The sequence below is a fragment of the Vigna umbellata genome, unplaced genomic scaffold (genome assembly GCF_029865625.1).
Source record: "Vigna umbellata cultivar VRB3 unplaced genomic scaffold, Vumbellata_1.0 scaffold_695, whole genome shotgun sequence".
NCBI lineage: Eukaryota > Viridiplantae > Streptophyta > Magnoliopsida > Fabales > Fabaceae > Vigna > Vigna umbellata.
In genome coordinates, this window is record NW_028274462.1 from 4,416 (window position 1) to 25,172 (window position 20,757).

Here is a 20,757-nt window from a genome sequence, read left to right on the forward strand (position 1 = left end):
AAAAGGGAAAAGAGAGTGATGAGTGTGGTGTGTGAGTTTTTGTAAGAGGAAGAGAAAAGAAAATGGTAACAGTGAAATGGTGAAGTTTCAAGTTTAGAAGAAAGATGAGTTTTGATAAGAGGAGAGTGTGTTGTTTTGAACGTTGTAATCTTAAACAAATTAAAAAATCTGCTTCCCATTTTCTCCTCATTCTCGAACCCTAAAAAAATGGAACTTTTACACTAATGAATGAATTTTACCTTTACTTTAAACATAAAGCAATTAAAAGAGACAAAAGAGAGAGAGAGAGAGAGAAATTTCCACACTCTGCTCAATCTTCCACTCTTTGAGAAAGAGCTTTTGCAATTTTGTGGAACACGAGATATTATAATTCGTCAAATAATAATTAAATTAATGATTAAAGAAAACAATAACATTTCACAATGATAATATAACTTTTTTATATATACAATGATTAGTTCTAACATGCTAATTCTTTGGAAAAGAAAAGAAAAGTTAAACTCACGATTTATCTCTTTCTATTTTTACGATCAAGTAAATTTTATATTTTGATCATATAAGTTAATAAAAAAAAATAAAAACTGATACAGAAAAATAACACAACTTAGACCCTTTGTTTAATCTCTCTAAAATATTTTAATTTTAAACATAAATCTAATGGCCTATTTAAATTTTAAATTTTTATAAATTTGTGTATTTTTCATCGAGGTTTTGTTAATTATTTTTGTTTATACACTTGGTTATGTATTTATTTAAAAATTTCAATTACATCCTTAGATTTTGATTGTTTTTATTTGGATTATATTTTTTAAAATATGATGTAATTTGTTTTTTTTAATAATTTGTTTGTTAATAATTATATATTATAAGTGTAGTTAATATAAAATGATATTAAAATAATAAAAATCATTTCTTTTATTATCTCAATTATATTATTTTTAATTAATCACAAAATTTTATAAACAAAATAATAATTACACTCAATTATAAATGTTATAAAAAATCTTAACAAAAATATTAAAAAAAGACTTAAATGTAAATTTTTTTAATATGTAATAAAAAATAATATAATAAAAAATTAATAGAAATTGATATAATTTTTTGAATATTTAATAAATAAAACAAATTTAATAAAAAATTATTATATCATTATATAAAAGAGATTCTCTTTCTGATATACACATTCTACTCTCTCTTTTTGTTCTTTAAATAATAATTTTTTTAAAATTAATTTTATCAAATTTATCCAAATATTTTCAAACTTAATCGTTTTGATATTTTTATTTAACTACTTTTTAAAATTAAAATAACTATTTATAATAAAAAACTATCTACAAAATAAATAAAAATTATTTAGAGTAAAATTATATATTCTAATTATACTTTACTATTTTATGATATCGTTATGTATTTCCAGTAGTGAATTGAATAGGAGTACATATAAATATGAAAACTTGAAAGTTAATTGAAGTTAAAAAATATTATAAAGTTAGTGATATTGTTTTTAAGAATAAAATGAAAAGTATTTTAACTTTGCATTCCACAAAAGGAAGAATAAATGTACATTAAAATTGAAAAACATGGGCACAAATCCTAATAATATATTAATTTATTGTTCTTTATTGTAATGTCTTCTTCCTTTAGCTCTCACACATTGCTTCACAAGCTGTTTGAAACCTTTCTTTGGACTTTTACTTATTGCACTCCCCTTTGTTAACCACACTTCCTCCACCTGCAAACAAAGCTTTCACACAACACATTAAGCACTATTATTAGGTTACAACTATAATTATCCTCTACGTGTTAATCATCGTTAACCCAGATCACACGGTGGAGATACCTTCAGCACTCGATCCTCCACCTGATTCAGCCTCTCTATCACCGTTCCCTTCGCTTCCGTCTCCATCATCACGTTCTCCATCGGACGGCACTGCTTCTCCAAGCTCCTCGGGGAGAAATCGACGGAGGACACGCGTCCATCACATCCGCTTGTTGGTGTGGATGCGCACGAGCTCTTTGGTGATAGATTGCACCCTCTAATTTCCTCCAATTGCCTCAACTGAGTTTTTTTTTAAACATAAAAATTTGTCCTTTAAAACCACTTAAATTTTTTACTCTGATAAAAAATCTTATAAAAAACATACTTTATTTTTATAAAATCATGATTTCTTGTCTAATAATAATAATCTAAAATCATGTTAAAAATAGTAGAAAAAAAATTAATTCAATTAAAACAAAAGGGACCTAAAATAACAATTTTAAAAAAATTAAATATATGTTTAATCTTTAACTTGAACACAAAATAATAATTCGTTCTTTCTCAAAAATTTAATACATTTTGTTCTAAATTTTAAAAATAAATAAAAATAACTATTTTAATAAGATATCAAACTATATAAACAATTTAAATACTAAAATCTATTTAAAAATATTTATTATAGTTTTCAAAGAAGAATTGCATAACCTAATAATTAATTAAATAAACTATATTAAGCTAACTAAGCAAAATAAATTCACTATAAACATACCAAATTATCCAAACGATCAATCCTTGAGAGAATTGGTTCCTGAGTTGCGGAAGCCATTTTCTGTCACTTTCCCAGAAAAGAAAAAGAAAATTTCTTGTTCTTCCTTGAAATTTATGAATGTCTTCTTCTTCAAGTTATAACACTTTTTTTTTCAGTTTCAATTTTCATGCTACTTTCATTCATATAAATAACGAAGAAGAAAGAGTGAAAGTATGTGTTCATAATTCCGTGGTGCCACGCGTTCAGCTCTTACTGTGGGCTGCCACCTCCTACTCGCATCCTCTGCCACGTGTAAACATGACGTGTTACCGTTTGAGACGGTTTTCAACGCTGATCCATTGGCTTAACATCACGCACTCCAAGGCCACGTGCATGCCATGCATGAAATAGCCAAGGACACGTGTCCTTTCACGTGACGATGTTTCTCTGCCCAATGAACAAAGCTTCTCGAAGATCGCAGATATATCTATATGTTTATCCACACGGAGCTTAATTTATTTTTTTATATTTTTTCAAATTCATATATCTATATGTATTATAAGAATTATGAGAGTTATTAGAATTGCTAAGTGTTTATAAATGTAAAAAGTAGTGAGTTTCTGATCACAAAAACACTGAGAAAGATGTGTGTACATACAAAACTGGAAGGCACGTTTGAGGAACAAAACAATGCCAGAGAGTTCAAGATCTAATACTAGGTTGTTTTCTTATGTATCTTCTATGAACTGCACATAACATAAAAGACAGAACAAACATCCATGGTTACTACAAACAATAGCTATAATTACAAAAGCCCAGAACACAACACAGACATACTTGTCTTTTGGTCTAGCAGTTAATACCACACTCTTCAACATCAGGGCCAGTGACTCTTGTGGTGAAAGGATCAATTCTCACCCACAACAGAGAGAAAATGGATGCAAGCAGAATCGACCACACCACCACAATGGTTGGTGTTCTGTTCTGGCGGCCCATGAGACCTTTGAGGAAAGGGTAGAGATGGATGATGACCCAGAATGCAAAGAAAAGCTTCCCAAAGAGGGGTCCCCAGGATTGGTAGCCACTGTTGATGGCGTAGGAGATGCCGGCAACAACTCCTACAATGTTTATTATGAGAAGGGTTGTGGGGGGGATCAGAAGGGTGGTCCATTTGAACATGTAGAGCTCAGCAAAATCTCCATCTTCATCTGAGGCCTTCGAGGTCACAGTGAAGTTGGTGTCAATTCCAGCCAGCACTTTCAGAAGGCCCTGGAAAACGGCAAAGAGATGGGCCGAGACACCGCCGATGACCCAGAACTGTTCATTCCTCCACCACTCGTCGATTCCTACGCCGCTCCATCTCATCTCCAGGATTCCGGTGGCAAAGATGGAAAGAAAGAGAGAGATGAACCATATGCTTGCAAGGTTACTGATCTGCAAGCACAGCAAAAAACTGAGTTAGAATATCACAATGGCACAAGATGGTGAGCTTTGCCATTTGAGAAAACGAGACTGTTTCTGATCCTACCAAATGCATTTCCCATTTTTGATGAATTAACCAAAACAATGGTAAATCATCAGAGTCAAATGTGAAACCATCTATGGATGTTCTTCATCATTAACTTTAGCTAATCATTCTAAAAATCCTAAATGGGAAGTGTGTCAGCACAACATCCTAAATTTTCTTGTCATTCTTCCATGAACCCTAAAACATCATTTTTTATGTACAACATCATGATTTATTCATCACACATGACAAATGATTAGTTCAATTCAAAGTTGTACGAAGAAATCACAAACCTGCGGAATGATGAACTTGTTGGTGAGCAGACAGACAGCAGGCAAGATACAATAAATGAGAAGGGGAATGGCTGTGACTGGATAGATTGTGGTGTTCACATAAGCAAACCTTTCAAGCCACTTTAGCCTTCCACCATAACCATACCAGATGGGACAATGTCTGCTGAAAAGAATTTCCACAGAACCTAAAGCCCATCGAAGCACTTGGTTTAGACGGTCGGAAAGATTGATGGGAGCAGAACCTTTAAACGCCGGCCGCTTAGGCATGCAGTATATTGACCGCCAACCGCGAGCATGCATCTTAAATCCGGTAAGAATATCTTCTGTGACAGAACCATAGATCCATCCTATCTGTGGAACAGAAGACAAATTGTGAATGATCTTTCAAGATAACTATATTTTTAAGCCTAGTTTATAGTTCATTTGTTAGAAATAATGTGCTCAGTTGATAAGATCAGAGTGCAACTTAGGAAGAAAAGAAAGTTGAAAATCAAAGAACGTTAAGCATAAGATGACACCACACCTCCGATCCCCATTCTGATTTATCCTCATAACCACAGCTGATAACATGAATAGCCTCCTTAAGAAGAGTTTCTGGAGTAGCAGACTGAGGAACACCACCATTCTCCATTAGAGTGGAGGCTACAAAAACTGCAGACTGACCAAACCTTTTCTCAAGGCTCATTTGTGACATAAGTAGTGATTTCTCATCATCAAATCCAGTACCTTAAAACATAAGTCAGAAGTAAAGGTATGATTAATTGGAAGAGACTAAAAGAGTTACTAAAAAAGAGTTGTTTTAAAAGAGCGTGAAAATTGCACACATTTCCCGAAGTAAACGCAATTTCAAGAGTTCTACCTTCTACTCCTTCTTCTATATCCTCTAGACTGAAAATAGGTACAGTTGGATCAACATTCTTGCTAGATTTTTTCTTGTCTGATCCTTTCTTACTAGACTTTGAACTCTTCTTCCGATTTCCACCACAAAGTGATGATAAAAACCCAGGCTTTTTATGCTTGGGTTTTAGAGGAGGTTCATAACCATATAAAGCTGTCCTATTGAAGACACATCCAGTACCAACATAAACAGGACCCTGAATGCCATCCAAGCCTCTCAAGTTTATCTGTTCCAGAACAAAAAAGTATAACAAAGAGATTGAATCTCATGTACAAAAGAATAAAAAACAGTAGCAGAAATGAACACAGATCGGATGAACATGGCATGAGGTACTTACATCAAAGAACACTGTATTACGATTGGCATAACGATCATTTCTATCAATACCATCAAACCTCTGTGGAAACTGGACATAACAAACATGTTTACCAAGGTTGGGATCCATCATAAAGCACATAGCTTCCCTCAAGGCCTTGCTGTTGTTTATGTAGTGATCACAATCAAGATTCAATAAGAAAGGTCCATTAGTAAGGACTGCAGATACTCTTACCTACAAGTTAAATAAATCACCATAGTGAGATGACTATGTTTGGAATATGTAAGGAAAAAAGATAACTTTCACATTTTATATTGTAAATGGTACTCACAAGTGCATTCATGGCACCAGCTTTCTTGTGATGTTGGAAACCTGGGCGCTTTTCACGAGACACATAGACTAAACGGGGAAGTTCATTGCCCTCAGTGTCAAGTCCTCCACTTTGGCCCAAGAAAACCTGCAGATATAAAATGTAATATTGTCTTAGTGAATGACATGCTAGCAATTATGCAACATTCCAACCAAAATTTAACATCTTCACAGAGTAAGACTTGCTCAAATGTAATTAGTAATAGAAATTTAGAAAAATACTTGAGTATAGTCCATAAGGGTAATGTGTATTAAGTAAAACTTCGATAAATGACTCCAACGATAATAGATGAACAACAGCTTCTAAAATGTCATCATCAAAAGTATTCAACCAACCTGGATCATTCCTGGATGGTCTCTGGTGTTATTTCCAGGCCATGGTGTACCATCTTGCATCACCCATCCTTCTTCGGGAATTTTCTGTGCCTTTGCAACTAGTCCATTGATACGAACTTTGAATTCCTCATATTCTCTCTGTGAAACATAAATGAGAGGAGATACTATTAAAAGATGCCCCTGTGAAATACCAAACTCATGCAAATAGAGCAAACGCATAATGCATTTGTAAACCAATATCTTACCTTCATTGCTCTACGATCCTTGACAAATGATGGATGAACCTTATCTTTCAAGTAGTCAATCTTTTGTGCAAAGTACCACTCAGGTGCACGGGGTTCAATGCTATACTTCTTGGAAAAGGGAACCCATTTCCTCGCGAATTCTGATGTCTCGGCAAGGGCTTCAAAAGTCAACATAGCAGCACCATCATCAGACACATAGCAGGAGACCTTATCCACAGGGTAGTCAACTGCCAGAATAGACAGTACAGTATTGGCAGTCACAAGAGGAGGTTCCTTTAATGGATCAACAGTACTGACAAAAATGTCAACGGCAGCTAGTTGTGAAGGTTCTCCTTCCCTATCATACCTGCAACTCAGGAATTTGGTATTAAGAGAATGAAGATTGAAAAAGAAAAACAGCATGCCACATGCCACATGCCACAATTTTCAGTACAGAAGCACGGTAAAGTTCAAGAGTTACCTCAATGCAAGCCTGTCAAGATATGTTTCACGGTTGACAGGAAGCCACTTGGGGAATTGATCCAATATCCAAGACATGGCAAACCAAATCTCACATATAACTGATACCAACCACAATGGATATGCATTCGGCACTGGATTCGTTATCCGATAATGCAAGAAAATGCAAAGGATAACCAGCCGCAACATAATGACCATACGATATGGATTTATCCTAGATGATGGAATCGAAACCTTCCTAGAAAGAGGTTGTCGAGCTTCGTCGTTCCTGCATAAGAAGAAGACAGCATTCATATGCTATACTTATTCAGAACATTTTGCATGTCCAACAGACAAAAAATACAAAGTATTTTACAACAGTGTTAATTATCAAACAGTAATGACTACTACAAAATAGATATCTTAATTACTCACAACAAGGAATCATCCACAAGCACATCAGTAGTAGCATCAATATCTCCAGCTCCTCTCTCAGAAGCAGCTTGGCCGGTGCTCATAGGAACAACATTCTTTTCTTGCTTCATCTTCCAGCCATCAACTCTTTCTTTCCATGCAACATTACCCAAACCTGGATCCCCAGCCCTGACATTAGCTGCACAAGAATACATTCAAATCACAATCAGTTTGCTAGATAAAGAAAAGTAGCAATCATAATTTCATAAATCATAGATGAGAATGTGCATGGAGAGAAGGGGTGAGAAAGATACGAGATTGATTAATATCAGATGAATATGGAATATTATGAACACGTTTTCCTCCACCAGCTGCAGGAGATGCCATTGAGAGCCTCTCAGGTGAGGCTGCAGACAACTCTCCAGACACCTGCAATCAAAGATACACCAATTTTCATTCAGACTCCTGAAATTGAAGCTACAAGGTGGAGAAAACTAAAATGCCAAAAGCGAAGTGAAAGACCTCTTGTCCACTGGTCAACAGAGGAATATGGTTGTGAGAAACTTCCTTATCATAATTTGGAGCACCGACCTCCTCTCCTCGTGCATAAGTCAATTGCCAGCTTAACATGCGCTCTGAAATCTTCTGCTTTTGGTGTTGAGTGTCTGAGTCGTAATTAAAGTCACTGGCACCATCAGTAGCAGCACCATCCTCTTCCGTGTCTCCAAGAATTGCAGGACTCCCTGGAATCATTCAAACAAGTAGTATGATCAATACATACAACCAGAAAATATAAGTTCTTTAAATATGGCTGAAGATTAAAGATCAAAACAGAAGGTGTAAAAGCATAAAAAATTAAGTAGTGTGCAAGAATAATACACACCTTGCAACTACAAAATCCTAACGACAAAAAAAAAGGGAAGGGAAAACAATGTTCTCTATCTAGGCATCACACACAAAGATAATCAAAGCCAATTACTGAGTATTCTCAACATATGGAAAAGTTTACAAAGTATATATGTAATCTCCGATAAATTATCAATCCACTCAGCAGATTTGATTTGGCTTGATGAAAATGAAAATAACCTCCTAGAGTTTACTAAGTTTACATGCTTAGTTTAATCTAACTTATCCAGTTTGTAACAGTTATAAAAGGTATAATTCAGAAGTTGATTGAATAAATGTTCTTGAAGAAAAAGGGTCTAACTCTCATTGTTTCCCTGGAAAGTGGTCGATTAGCTTCATTTACCTTTGTGCCTCTTGTACCGGGTTTTGCACTGGGGACAAGACTGATTCCCATCCTTCCTTTCATACTCATAGCAGGGTCTGCATACAGGGAAAGCACAAACATCGCACGCAATGAATGGTTCACCATCCACATTCTTCCCAACACCATCACCACATATCTGGCACACTTGGGCACTCAATGCTGTCACTGGCTTTGCCTGAACAATTGAAATGTCATAAAAAAACTTCATAAAGCATCAACTAACAACCATTTCACCGCAACAGCATCACAAAATATTGGAGGAAATCAAACAGAAAACTTAGTATATATATACTCACCCCAGCTTCGCCTTCAGACTCCATAGTTCCCTCTACACAACACTTCTCAAATGAAAATAAGGGACCAAAGGGTAGTATTTCAAGCCACACTCCTTAATTTCAACACTTTCAGATACCTGAGAAGATCGATTTGGAAGATTCACCTCTTCTGAAACAGCTCCCTGTTTTTCTCTTAAGAAGTTAAACCTATAATTACAAAAATAAATTATAGTTTTTCACAAGCATTCTCAACGGTTGGAAAGTTGAAAATAAAAAAAAATATAGAACTTCTATCACAAATTGAAGTTATAATCACAAAAACAAAACTTAGTTTATGACAAGCATTCTCAACAGTTGGCAAAATGGAAATAAAAACACTTTTGGTCACAAATTGATATTATAATCACCAAAAAAAATCTAGCTTCTATCAAGCATTCTGAGCAGTTTGCAAAGAGGGGACAAAAAAAACCTGTAACGTCAAATTTTGTTTGGTGGATGAGAAAAAAGGCTGGGTGCAAGATGAAAAAGGAAATTCTGAACAATGAAATCTCCTTTATGTACATGGCTGAGAAAACAAAGCACTTTCCTCATCACAGACAAAAGAACAAAAAAAAGTCATTTTTCCTTAAGATTCTCGCATGATCAACAGTAAACAACAGATTTCCACCATTCGTTGAAGAAACAAAAACCATGTAATTAAAACTGCGCATTCACACCAAACTCACCTAAAAAAACAATATTTTGCACCACTTCCACTGAAAACAAACGGATCAAAGAGAATCTCAGAACCCCAGATGAATTTTCAGGCAATGAAGCCAAATCACCCCGAAATCTCCCAACCTTGTAGCTTCCAAGAGACAAAAGGAAACACCCCAGTTGAGCAAATCCCCAACAAAATGATAAAAAGAGAGAAACCCAGATCGAGAATTGAGTGGGAGCAAAGAAAAGGTGATGAAAACAATGGATAACTCCCTCTCCCTTTCTCTCTCCCAAGCGTTCGACTTTGTCAATTGAGTGACAGTGTCTCTATGTATGAATGAATATGTGTATAGCTGTAAATGAATAGAGAGAAAAGGAAAGGCTTAAACAGAGGAAAAAGACAACCACACTACAACTAGTATAGTACCACCGACACCTGTAACCTGAAATCATAGACACACAAACATTTATCCCAACATCCATTCCATAAAAATCTTAATATTTGTAATTATGTACTCTCATCAAATAAAATATAACAGATCGTGGACGAGTCTAATAAAAAAAATAGTTTCTTCTTTGACAAAAAAAAATAACATTAGAGTATAATGAGATGAACAGTAACAATTATATATTAATGTGATAAAGGAACCTTTTAATGGTTTTTTTTCTTGAAAGCCAAGTTCTTCTGAGTACAAATGGAAAACTGACACAGAAGGTTTTTTTGTTGTCAGAAAATGTTCTTTTTAATGCTAACAAAGGCGACAGAAAATAGAAAAGGAAAATGTGTTGGCCTGTTTATTTTTATTTGGTTAGAAATGAAAAAACGCATTAAAAGTTTCACTCTTCAAAGTATATATTTTTTTCATGTTAAAACTTATTTATTTTTCTTCTCGTGTAAAAGGAAATTATATGAAATGCAAAATGTGAAAGAGAAAAGAAAATGTTTCTTTTATGTACCATAGGGACATGACGTATCCCAGAAATCGGACGATCGAGTAAGGTGAACCGAACGATCAGTTGAGGTAAAATCGATTGATATGTTTTATAAATTGTTAATATCAAGATTAAGATAAAACCATGATTAAAGTTATTGAACTAAAATTAAAATCTATGACGAAAATTATAAATACCGATAAAAGGTAAATAATAGGTAGATGCATTTATTAGGCATTTATTATTGTTCTATTGAATTGCCGAATAATTTACATACTGACTTTGGTATCAGATGGTCTTTGACATGTTTACAGAAGAACAAGACAGAGGAGTTTGGACGGAGACCGGACGAGAAAAAGATAAATTGTGAAGGTACTTGATGACTAATTCTACAACCAAAACATAAAATATAAACATTATATTGCGATTTAATAAAATAATGTGTATAATAAATTAAATATGTTTTTAGTCTCTTTTGTTTCTGGTTTTCATCCCTCTTTCAAAATAAGGTACGATTTAGTCCTTATACTTTTCAAAATTTTGGTTTTAGTCTTTGAAAACTAACACCGTTAAAAATGTGGTAGTTTTCGAGGACTAAAACCAAAATTTCGAGAACTAAAACTAGAGTTTCAGAAAAAATGAGGACCAAATTATACCTTATTTTGAAAGAGGGACGAAAAACCAGAAACGACAAATAGTTTAGAGATTAAAAACATATTTAATCCATAAATTTACTACTTTTGCAAAAGCATATTAAATCTTAAACTAAATTAAAATTTCAGTTTCCTTTGAATGCTTTACAACTAGCTTAGTCTCTTTTTTTTCACCATTTTTGTTTCGGATTTTAAAATTTTGTTTTAGTTTTTTAATCTACCTTAAATGAAAAAAACTAAAGTGCTTTAGTTGAAGATACAGTTTTTTTAAAGGTGGAAATTTAAATTACGGAAAGAAAAAACTTATCCATGAGAAATTGTAAGTTTCTGACATAAGAAGTATACTTTGGTTTTTGAGTATATTAATGATATAGTTTGGAAGAAATATACTTTGGTATTTGTTTGACTATGTTGCGTTATTTTTACGTGAGACTACGAAATTTTATAAGTATGCGTTATGTTTACGTGAGACTGAAAAATTGTAAGTAAAGGGTTACAATTTTTATCTTAAAGGATTTTTATTTTAATTAAGGGAAGCTAGAGTGTACGAGGCTAACGCGTTAGATATGTATGATATGACTAGCAATTGTAAAAATATTTGTATTTGTGTTTAGATAAAATTTGCACCAGTAGATATTTATTATTTGTTAGCAATTAATAACAGATATTTTAATATTTATTTATAAACAGTTTAAGTATGATTTGTATTTATTAATATTCATTATTAAAAAAAATTTAAAATTAATTTATATTATATATTATATTTTTTTAATTTTATTTGAAAAATTTATAAAATATTTTTTTAGATATTTACATATTTTAAAATATTCATGAATCTTTTTAAACATAAAATCATAAATAACGAAACAGGTAATAAATAATTTCTTTTTTATTGTGATATGTATTATCTATATCAGACTCTACGTATTGTCATCTTTAAGTATGACGAGTCAAGCTAAATTTTCATAATTTAAGTTGGTATTCTTCGTGTCTAATTTATTTTGTCCTACAATGAGATAAGTTAATGTGTTGGTTTTCTTAAAAATCACAATAAGAAAAAATAATATAAAATTTAAGTATAATTAATTATACTGATTAAACAATATAACTATATAATAATATTATTATGGCTTAAATTATTAGTGCTTATAAATTAAATTTTAGTTAAATGTTAATTATAAAAAATTAATTTAATGTATAAAATTTAACGTCTTTTTAATTTATTCAATTAAATATTTACATAATAAATATAAGAAAATATTTACATAATTAAATGCATTGAAAAAGAATAATTAAAGACAATTCAAGGTCACATATCCTGTTTAAATTCATTTCCATTTTGATGAAAAATTTGATCAAAATTACCAAAACCACTCATCATTTTCTCGTTCCAATGTGTTTTGTATTTACTTTTATCTTAAATTATTACAACATTCATAGTTATTAAATAATTAAAAATCTTTTTTTATTATATATTTTTGATATAATCGCGAACAATATAGTGTAACACCATTTCAGCAACCCCAATCATAATTAACAAAAGATTTAGACATAAACCAAATTTTAAAACAGCCAAGTAAAAGCGAGCAAATCTATTATAAGTAACATGGATAAATACTACATATTCATTATAATATTTATTATTATCTGACCGTATATACATGACTTAAGCATCTGAGTGTCTTTTATATACATCTAAAAAATTAGCAATATTTTAGACTCGATACATTTCGAAATATCCAAAGATGTAAGAGAAGAATATTAACTTGAAGACTAAGAAGAGATAAGAAGTTATGATAAGGAGTTCACAAGTACACATGTGTGGTTTGTGAAACGTCTTTGTTTCATAGAACACTTATATTGATTGTTATTCTTAGTTTCATAACTCTTTTTTTCCTTTCGCTATGCAATTTTTTTATTCTCTCAATTGTTACTTATTTAAAATTCACAAAATTTACTTAGACATTTAAGGTATTTCTTCTCTTGTTACAAATATTGATTAATAATACATGATTATTTGTACTCCTTTTATATATTTTATTTATTATTTTTCATCACATGAGAATATTTGACACAAGGAATAACAATATGAGTCATCTCAAGAAATTTTTTCCCTACCTTATTCCGCATTTGGCTTGCAAAAATTTGATAGAAGTGAGTTTATTTGTGCAAAATTAGTCTTTCATGTCACACTATTTATAGTAGATTCAAAGAAAAATGACAAAAAATGTGATGACATTTTTATAAATAATTGAAACTTATTTATGTTAGACTATTAGGGGTCCGACATAAAATTGTTATGACATCTACGTTAGACTAACATACAATTCAACGTAAATGTTGAGTTGTAGAAAAAAATAGAAAAAACCGCAAGGTCCAATTTTTGTTGTTTGTTCCCTCTTCTTGGTTAAGACAATTTTCTTCATTTTTTTTATGTTTTTCTTGTTTTCTTTATGTAATGCTTGACTTGACTTCTTGTGATCTTAATTATTTATTATTATTGGATTTATCTTTAAGGTGTCATGAAATTTTAACTAATTTATTTTCACACTTTAATAAGTTCAACTTACCTACAGCTATACTAACACACCTCAACATATCCAAAGAACATTTATGCTACTAAAAAAGCTATTATTAACATGTTTTTGTATCTCATGCTCAATAAACCTAATTATGACAAATTCTAATTAAAATATTCTTTTAAAGTACAAAAACTAATTAAGAATCCAATATTTAAGGCTAAATGTTGGATAAATATGCACTAATGACCCTATCGTCAAGTGACTCCCTGTGGCAACCTCTTGTAGATTCTCCAATGCATAAGAATGACTATAAATCCTAGGAAATTGAAACGAGTTTGAATATAATATTTTAGAGTTCAATAAGTTACCTCTTAGCAAAAATGTAATAATGGAATAAGACAACCACAATAGATGTTGTGAAAATGCTAGACGCAATAATGAAGTTAGCGAGAATGCAAGTTGATAGAGGAAGCTTAAATTGTCAATTACTTAAGAGACAACACGAAAAAAAAAAGTGAAATGTTTGCGAGAAAATGCAAGTAAGGATTTAAACAAAGTATGTTGGATATCAAATTAACAAACATGGTAAACATATACTATGACAAGTCTATTATGACATAATGACATTTTCCTTTAATTAAAATTGTGTTACCAAACCTATACTTGTTATAGAATATATAAAGTCTAATTTAGGCCCAGCCAACCGCTCCCAAAGTTGGTAAACAAAATCATATTCAACGAAAAAGTCTCTCAAAGAGCTAGAAGATTAAGACTGAGCGGTAAATCCCACTCGACGAAGAAGTAAATTCCTCTATAAAGATTGAAAACCGAGTAGTAAATCTCACTTAGCGTCCAAGATGTAAATCCCTCTATAAAGATTTGAAGACCGAACGGTAAATTCCACTCGTCCAAGAGGTAAATCCCTTTATAAAGATTAAAGACCAAGAGGTAAATTCCTCTATAAATATTGAAGACCGAGCGGTAAATCCCACTCGTCCAAGAGGTAAATCCCTCTATAAAGATTTGAAGACCAAGCGGTAAATTCCACTCGTCCAAGAGGTAAATCTCTCTATAAAGATTAAAGACCAAGAGGTAAATTTCTCTATAAATATTGAAGACCGAGCGGTAAATCCCACTCGTCCAAGAGGTAAATCCCTCTATAAAGATTTGAAGACCGAGCGGTAAATTCCACTCGTCCAAGAGGTAAATCCCTCTATAAAGATTAAAGACCAAGAGGTAAATTCCTCTATAAATATTGAAGACCAAGCGGTAAACCCCACTCGCCCAAGAGGTAAATCCCTCTATAAAGATTTGAAGACCGAGTAGTAAATTCCACTCGGCTAAGAGGTAAATCCCTCTTGTCAAAGTTGAAGCCAAATAGTGAGTGGAAAATAACTAATTTAATATTTTATCTTTTTAATAAATACATTTTTTAATTTAAATAATTATTTAAATTAAAAAAGTATATAATAATAAAAAATTATACAAATTGTTCTTTTATATTTTTTATTAAAATTGTTTTATAATTTAATAAAACTTTTGCTAAAATAAAGAAAAATGTATGTATTTTCACTAGTTTCTTTTAAATATTTAAAAATTTACTTGAGATCATATATGTTTATAGGCTGATAATTGTTAGCAAATGTTACTTAATTTTTGTTTGGGTGTTGCTCCCTCCACCATCAAACCTTTCTCCCTCCACTTTCCCTTTACTATTTTGTTCCTAAGTAAATTTTTATTTTTAGGGTTATTATTTTTTAATTTTACCTATTCACAACCTATTCCACTAATAACCTAATAACCTATTCTAGTCCCGTACATAAGTAAAATACTTTTCTTTCATTTTAACATTATATTTCTTCCTCTCTTTCTTTCGTCGCTGTGAGATACAAGTTGCAAAGGTTGGTGGTGGTGGAAAGAATTATCAAGTAGTCTCCCTCTCGTGGTGTAGTGTCGCTCTCGTGGTGCAGTGTGTGCATGTGGTGCTTCTTCCATGTGCGTATTCGAATAAATCTTCAAATAAGACCCTAAAATAAAAACGTAAGAGGTGACATCCTTCAACGGATGTCAACATCCGTTTAAGGTAAAACGGATGTCGACATCCGTTTTTCCTTAAACAGATGTCGACATCCGTTTTTCCTTAAACGGATGTTGACATCCGTTGAAGGATGTCACCTTGGTTTAAAGGTTACGTTTTTTATTTTAGGGTTTGTTTTATTAGTTTATTCTTTATGTTGGAGATATTTTAATAATTTAATTTAATTTTTTTGATTTATTATTTTTGAATATATTTTTAATGTATTTTAATAATATAAGGAAAATGAAAAAGAAAGAAACGGAAGACGAGAAGTGGAACGGAGAAGACAAATGAGATTGCGAAGTAAAACGAAAGACAAATTGTTAAACAGAAATGGGAGATGGAAAGATTGGGTGTAGAAAGAAAAGTAGGAGAACTAGGTTTAAAATAAATTAAAATAATAACATTAAAAAATTAAAAAATTTTAATCTAAGGATATAATTAGAATTAAAACAAATTGAGAAGGTGAAGGAAGAAAGGTGTACTGGTGGAGGGAGCAACACCCTTTTTGTTTTCACTGTTATAAATTTGGACTTGGGTGTGAGTATGATCCAACTTACCTTTTTTTCCTACACTCCCATAAAATTCTCTTTACACCCCCACATAAAAGAAAGTTTTGTTTTTGCATGGTACAATTCAGAACTTATTTTCAGAAATAAAAAGTATTTTCGAACTGTGTAATTAAAAATAAAAAAAATGTCTTCTAAATTACATAATTTTAAAGACAAAAGTAATATCTAAATTGTACCATAAACATGTTTCACAAAATCTAGAATATTGAAGAATCACATATTTTAAATCACTTCTATTATTATATGTCATTATAAAAAAAACATGTAGATGTTACGATAACAATAAGGCAAAGAATTGAAAGACAAATGAAAATATTTCAAAAATAAGTCTAAAGACACAATGTAAGGTGAAAGAAAAAATACAAACAAAAATATTTTTCAAGGAATTAAATTTATTTTAATAATTTATTATGTATTTCATTTACAAAAATAATATTAGAAACTTAAAATTTATTTATAGGTTTTAAGTTTCTAATATTAAAGTATCCCTACCATTAAACAAAATTAAACAAAATAAACAACCTCACTACAGTATTAATAGGTTTCGAATGTGAGAAATCTTTTTCCAGTCTTCGCCTCCTTCTTTGTGGCAACGCTGTTTCAGCAAAGGACAGTTCATTATTTCAAGAAATGAAATTGATTTGGGAAGACCCTCTTCTGGTAAGCATTTGAGGTTGGGACATTTCAAAAGCTTCAGTGTTTCAAGAGATGAGAGTTCTAAGAGACCCTTGTAGTTCAGTTTTTTTAGATTTCGATAATCCCTTATTATTAGTTGAGTAAGAGAGGGTGGAAGCAAACCTTCATCAGGAAAACATTTCGCCTTTACTTTTTCAATCCTTAAACTTCTCAACGAAGGACTGTCTCCTAAAGCTCTTTTGAGTGAGCCAACAAGTCTAAAGCAATTATTGAGTGTGATGTCTTTTAGATTTAATGGCAAACCTCCTTCAGAGAACGACTCAAGTCTTGGACAATCTTTTATCTCTAGGCTTATGAGAGATGGAAGCAGCATATGCATGTTTGCAGGCAATGATTCAAATTTAGGGCACTCTTTGATTTTCAGATGCCAGAGATGATTGTGAACATGATTCTGTGAAATCATCTGTAGATTAGGAAATCCAATGAGTTCAAGAGTCCTGAGTGTTGGGAAGAAATCAAGTGGAAAGATCCTTAGAGAGACACAGTCATCACTTATTGACTCTGAACAAATGGACAACTTTTCAAGAGAAGTGTCGAATAGCATATGTCCAACCATTGCCACCAATGATGCTGCCATGCCCTGCCCATCCATTGTGAGATTTTTCATTGTAGACCGCTCCAACGGCAGCTTTCCGCAGTCTTGTAGACGTAATTCTACCGCACTGACAATCAAAGCTTCAAGTTGTTCGCAGTGAATCACTATTAAAGTTTTTAAAGCAACAAACTTTGGCAGGTGTCCTTTCAGCTTGGGACACTTTTCTATTGAAAAATATTGTAGACATGGAAAAGCACCTGTCACAGCTTGGCAGTCCCACTTTTCCCATTGCCTCATATCATAGAAATACAATGTTTGAAGGGATTTAAATGAAGAAGAGTTGTTCCCATGAAAATCCGCATCAATACTCACTATCCCATCCAGTCTTGCAATCCTCAAGTCCTTGAGAAATAGAAAAAGTCCAAGCGGAGGTAAACGTTGGCAAGATTCACATCCCTCCAACTCTAAGGACACCAGATTCGGTAATGAATTATGAAGTAACCAATCTGGAAATTGTTTACCAATATAGTTACTTATTGACAACCTCTTCAAATATTTTGAAGGACGTAGGTTCTCAATTACATCCTCAGCTTTTTCTGAATCAACAGAGGAGCTGCCAATGAAATTCCATTCTAACCGTAGTTCCACAAGGTGTGGTTTGTTCTTCAAATCTACTTCCAATGCATAGGAGGGATTCTCAATATTCTGCAGATCATCAATTGTTAGTCTACCATGAAGATCGAGTTCTCCTAATTGCGGAAAATTGATTTCCTTACTTTTCTCAACATGAAATGAACTCATCGATACTTGAACATTGTTCAGCTTTCCCAAATATGCTACCACATTTTTCACTCCAATATCTACTAATTCAAGACGACGCAAATTGTGGAGTTGATGTAAACATGGGGGAAGCTCCTTCAATTTTCGACAATAGTTCAGCTGCAGTATTTGCAACTTGTAGAGTAAACTTATTGAGTCGGGTAGTTTTTCTATTTCAGTGAAGGATAGATCTAATGAACGAAGATGCTTAAGATTTCCTACAGATTTAGGCACCTCCGTAAGGCTACGACAATTATACAAAGACAAGACACGTATTAACTTAAATCTAGAGAACAAGTCATCTATGGACATCTTGCATTCCCAACCCCTAATCCTATCTGTTGGAGTAAATGTATGCAACTTTTGAGTATCACTCGAACCCTCAAACCCATCAAAATCTGATTTAGAGCATGAAAATGAACAATGACGGGTTGTTTTGGGTATACCTTTTGGTTCATCAACTCCTGACCTGATGCATATGTCTTCACAGACGTATTTTGCTAAATCATTTAGCAGGTCATGCATGATAAAACTCTTTTTCTCTTCGTTTCTTGACTGTTGAAAGAAGGACCACGATAATAGATCATTGCAATATTCTTCACCAACTTCTTTAGGACTCTTTTTCTGTAGAGGGTTTTCTAGGAAATTTTCAGCCATCCACAATTGAATTAACCATTCCTTGTCAAACCAATAACCTTTGGGAAATAAGGCACAAAAAGCAAAGCATTTCTTCAGATGAGAAGGAAGGTGGAAATAGCTCAGTCTTAAAGCAGGGAGTATATCACTTTCATTTTCTGAAAAATCCCATATCTCACTCTTCATAATACTTTTCCATTCCGAAAGGGATGATTTATTGTATAATAGACTTCCCATCGTTTTTAAGGCTAAAGGAAGTCCATTACATTTTTCAACTATCTTCTTACCAATCTCTATGAAGTCTGAGTCTGGTCGGGGATTAGCATTTTCGAATGCATGCTTTGCGAACAAGTCCCAACAATAATCTTCTTCTAATACCTGCAGGAGGCGCTTTTCTGATCGCATGGTAACAGCAACCTTCTCACTCCGTGTAGTGACAAGAATTCTACTGCCTTGGCCTCCGAAAACTAGAGGCTTCTGCACATCTTCCCATTTAGATGGTCTTTCGTTCCAAACATCATCCAAAACGAGAAGAAATTTCTTTCCCATAAGTTCTTCTTTCAGTCTTTTCTGAATTACTTCCTGCTGTATGCTATGATCAGTGGAACCAATTATTGTGTCAAGAATTGCTCTTGATACTTTGAGAATATCAAATTCCTGTGGAACACTGACCCAAACTTTAGTATCAAAGTTAGCTTCTTCAAGCCTTGGGTCGTTGAATACATGTTGGGCAAGAGAGGTCTTACCCATCCCACCCATGCCCACAATAGAAAGTATAGATAGGTTGTTGTGAGTGTCCGATGTGAGCCAGTTAAGGACAATTTCTTTGTCATCATCTCTGCCAAAGATAACATTGTCATTTGGCAAAGATGTATGTGTTAATTTACTACCGGATCCTGATCCAACCCCAACACCACCACCCTTTTTCAAACCTAGAAGATCGCTTTCGATTGCAAGTTCTTCTAGGTCCTCAATGACTTTTTCCCTCATGGAATCAAATTCAATTTCAAAGAAAGAAGAGTCGAGGGAATTCCACACCTTCTTAGATGCACTCTGAGACTCAGCTTCTACTTGGGTTTTGGAGAGTTCATAATCTATCTCATCCAAGAGATCTTCTGCATCAATCACAACATCTTTGGCCCTGAGAAGCCAATCTCTGACACGTGGATCTGTGAACTGCTTTTGTTCTGCTTCAAACGCCACAACATCAATGGCTAGCAGCTTCATCTTCAAGTTGCTGAGTTGCTTCTTGTGCTTTCTTTGATGAAATATGTCGACAAGACGAGAAGCCAAAGTGTCGATAGTCCTCTCGAGGAAAGTAGAAACAAGAACACCGGTAACCATTTCTGCTGCCATGAGTGAAACTGTGCCTTTATCTGAGCAATGAAAATAATGTCAATAAGCTATGTCTTTGCATTAGTCGTAAAAGAGACAAAAGTGATAATGAGATAATATATTTTTGCAGATGATGTATTATAAAAATACAGCTAATAAAAGAGACTTAAATAAGCTTATCAGATGACCAGATTAGTATTCCACTTCTAGAACTATCAGACATTATCCTTGAAATATACTATAAGTTACACTTTGAACTGCATCTACTTTACTATGAAATTACTATATCAGGAATTTACGCGTCTAACAAGTTCAAACAATTTCCTTTCATATTGATTTTCATTTACGACGGTAGTAATACTTTCATTCATAGGTTAATTTTACGATATTGCACATAACTTCTTACTACATA

At 32.9% G+C, this 20,757-nt stretch overlaps 3 protein-coding genes across 4 annotated transcripts; all 3 read right to left on the bottom strand.

The window, feature by feature from the left end:
• Positions 1-1,516: 1,516 nt before the first annotated feature.
• On the bottom strand, positions 1,517-2,667 carry LOC124822349 (uncharacterized). The gene is made up of 3 exons (XM_088102733.1): positions 2,529-2,667; positions 1,841-2,059; positions 1,517-1,732 (listed from the first exon to the last, which is right to left on the bottom strand). Exons 1-3 carry the CDS (start codon positions 2,583-2,585, stop codon positions 1,610-1,612), a joined length of 399 nt encoding a protein of 132 aa, XP_087958859.1. The 5' UTR covers positions 2,586-2,667; the 3' UTR covers positions 1,517-1,609.
• Positions 2,668-3,081: 414 nt separating this feature from the next.
• Positions 3,082-9,915, bottom strand: LOC124822350 (cellulose synthase A catalytic subunit 3 [UDP-forming]-like). Of its 2 annotated transcripts, none has more exons than XM_088102735.1 (15): positions 9,594-9,915; positions 8,890-9,050; positions 8,573-8,768; positions 7,846-8,066; positions 7,638-7,752; positions 7,345-7,522; positions 6,932-7,198; positions 6,472-6,817; positions 6,227-6,364; positions 5,853-5,978; positions 5,543-5,755; positions 5,167-5,431; positions 4,831-5,033; positions 4,308-4,658; positions 3,082-3,941 (listed from the first exon to the last, which is right to left on the bottom strand). In XM_088102735.1, the coding sequence occupies exons 2-15, from the start codon at positions 8,911-8,913 to the stop codon at positions 3,357-3,359; spliced, it is 3,228 nt and encodes a 1,075-aa protein (XP_087958861.1). In that variant the 5' UTR covers positions 8,914-9,050; positions 9,594-9,915; the 3' UTR covers positions 3,082-3,356. The 2 variants fall into 2 exon arrangements, with proteins under 2 accessions (XP_087958861.1, XP_087958860.1); XM_088102734.1 differs by having other exon boundaries at positions 8,890-9,075.
• Positions 9,916-16,704: 6,789 nt separating this feature from the next.
• Positions 16,705-20,441, bottom strand: LOC148190622 (putative disease resistance RPP13-like protein 1). Its single transcript, XM_088102737.1, has one exon. It carries the CDS (start codon positions 20,364-20,366, stop codon positions 16,851-16,853), a length of 3,516 nt encoding a protein of 1,171 aa, XP_087958863.1. The 5' UTR covers positions 20,367-20,441; the 3' UTR covers positions 16,705-16,850.
• Between the last annotated feature and the right edge of the window lie 316 nt (positions 20,442-20,757).

Bases quoted from the DNA above. Each gene is read 5' to 3' on its own strand.
- LOC124822349 (XM_088102733.1), bottom strand. From the start codon at position 2,585: ATGGCTTCCGCAACTCAGGAACCAATTCTCTCAAGGATTGATCGTTTG. The intron at 2,060-2,528 runs GTATGTTTATAG...AAAAAAACTCAG, and splicing joins TTGATCGTTTGGATAATTTG to TTGAGGCAATTGGAGGAAAT. The intron at 1,733-1,840 runs GTATCTCCACCG...CTTTGTTTGCAG, and splicing joins TGGAGGATCGAGTGCTGAAG to GTGGAGGAAGTGTGGTTAAC.
- LOC124822350 (XM_088102735.1), bottom strand. From the start codon at position 8,913: ATGGAGTCTGAAGGCGAAGCTGGG. The intron at 6,818-6,931 runs GTAACTCTTGAA...CCTGAGTTGCAG, and splicing joins CTTGACAGGCTTGCATTGAG to GTATGATAGGGAAGGAGAAC. The intron at 5,979-6,226 runs GTTGGTTGAATA...TTATATCTGCAG, and splicing joins ACCATCCAGGAATGATCCAG to GTTTTCTTGGGCCAAAGTGG.
- LOC148190622 (XM_088102737.1), bottom strand. From the start codon at position 20,366: ATGGCAGCAGAAATGGTTACCGGTGTTCTTGTTTCTACTTTCCTCGAG.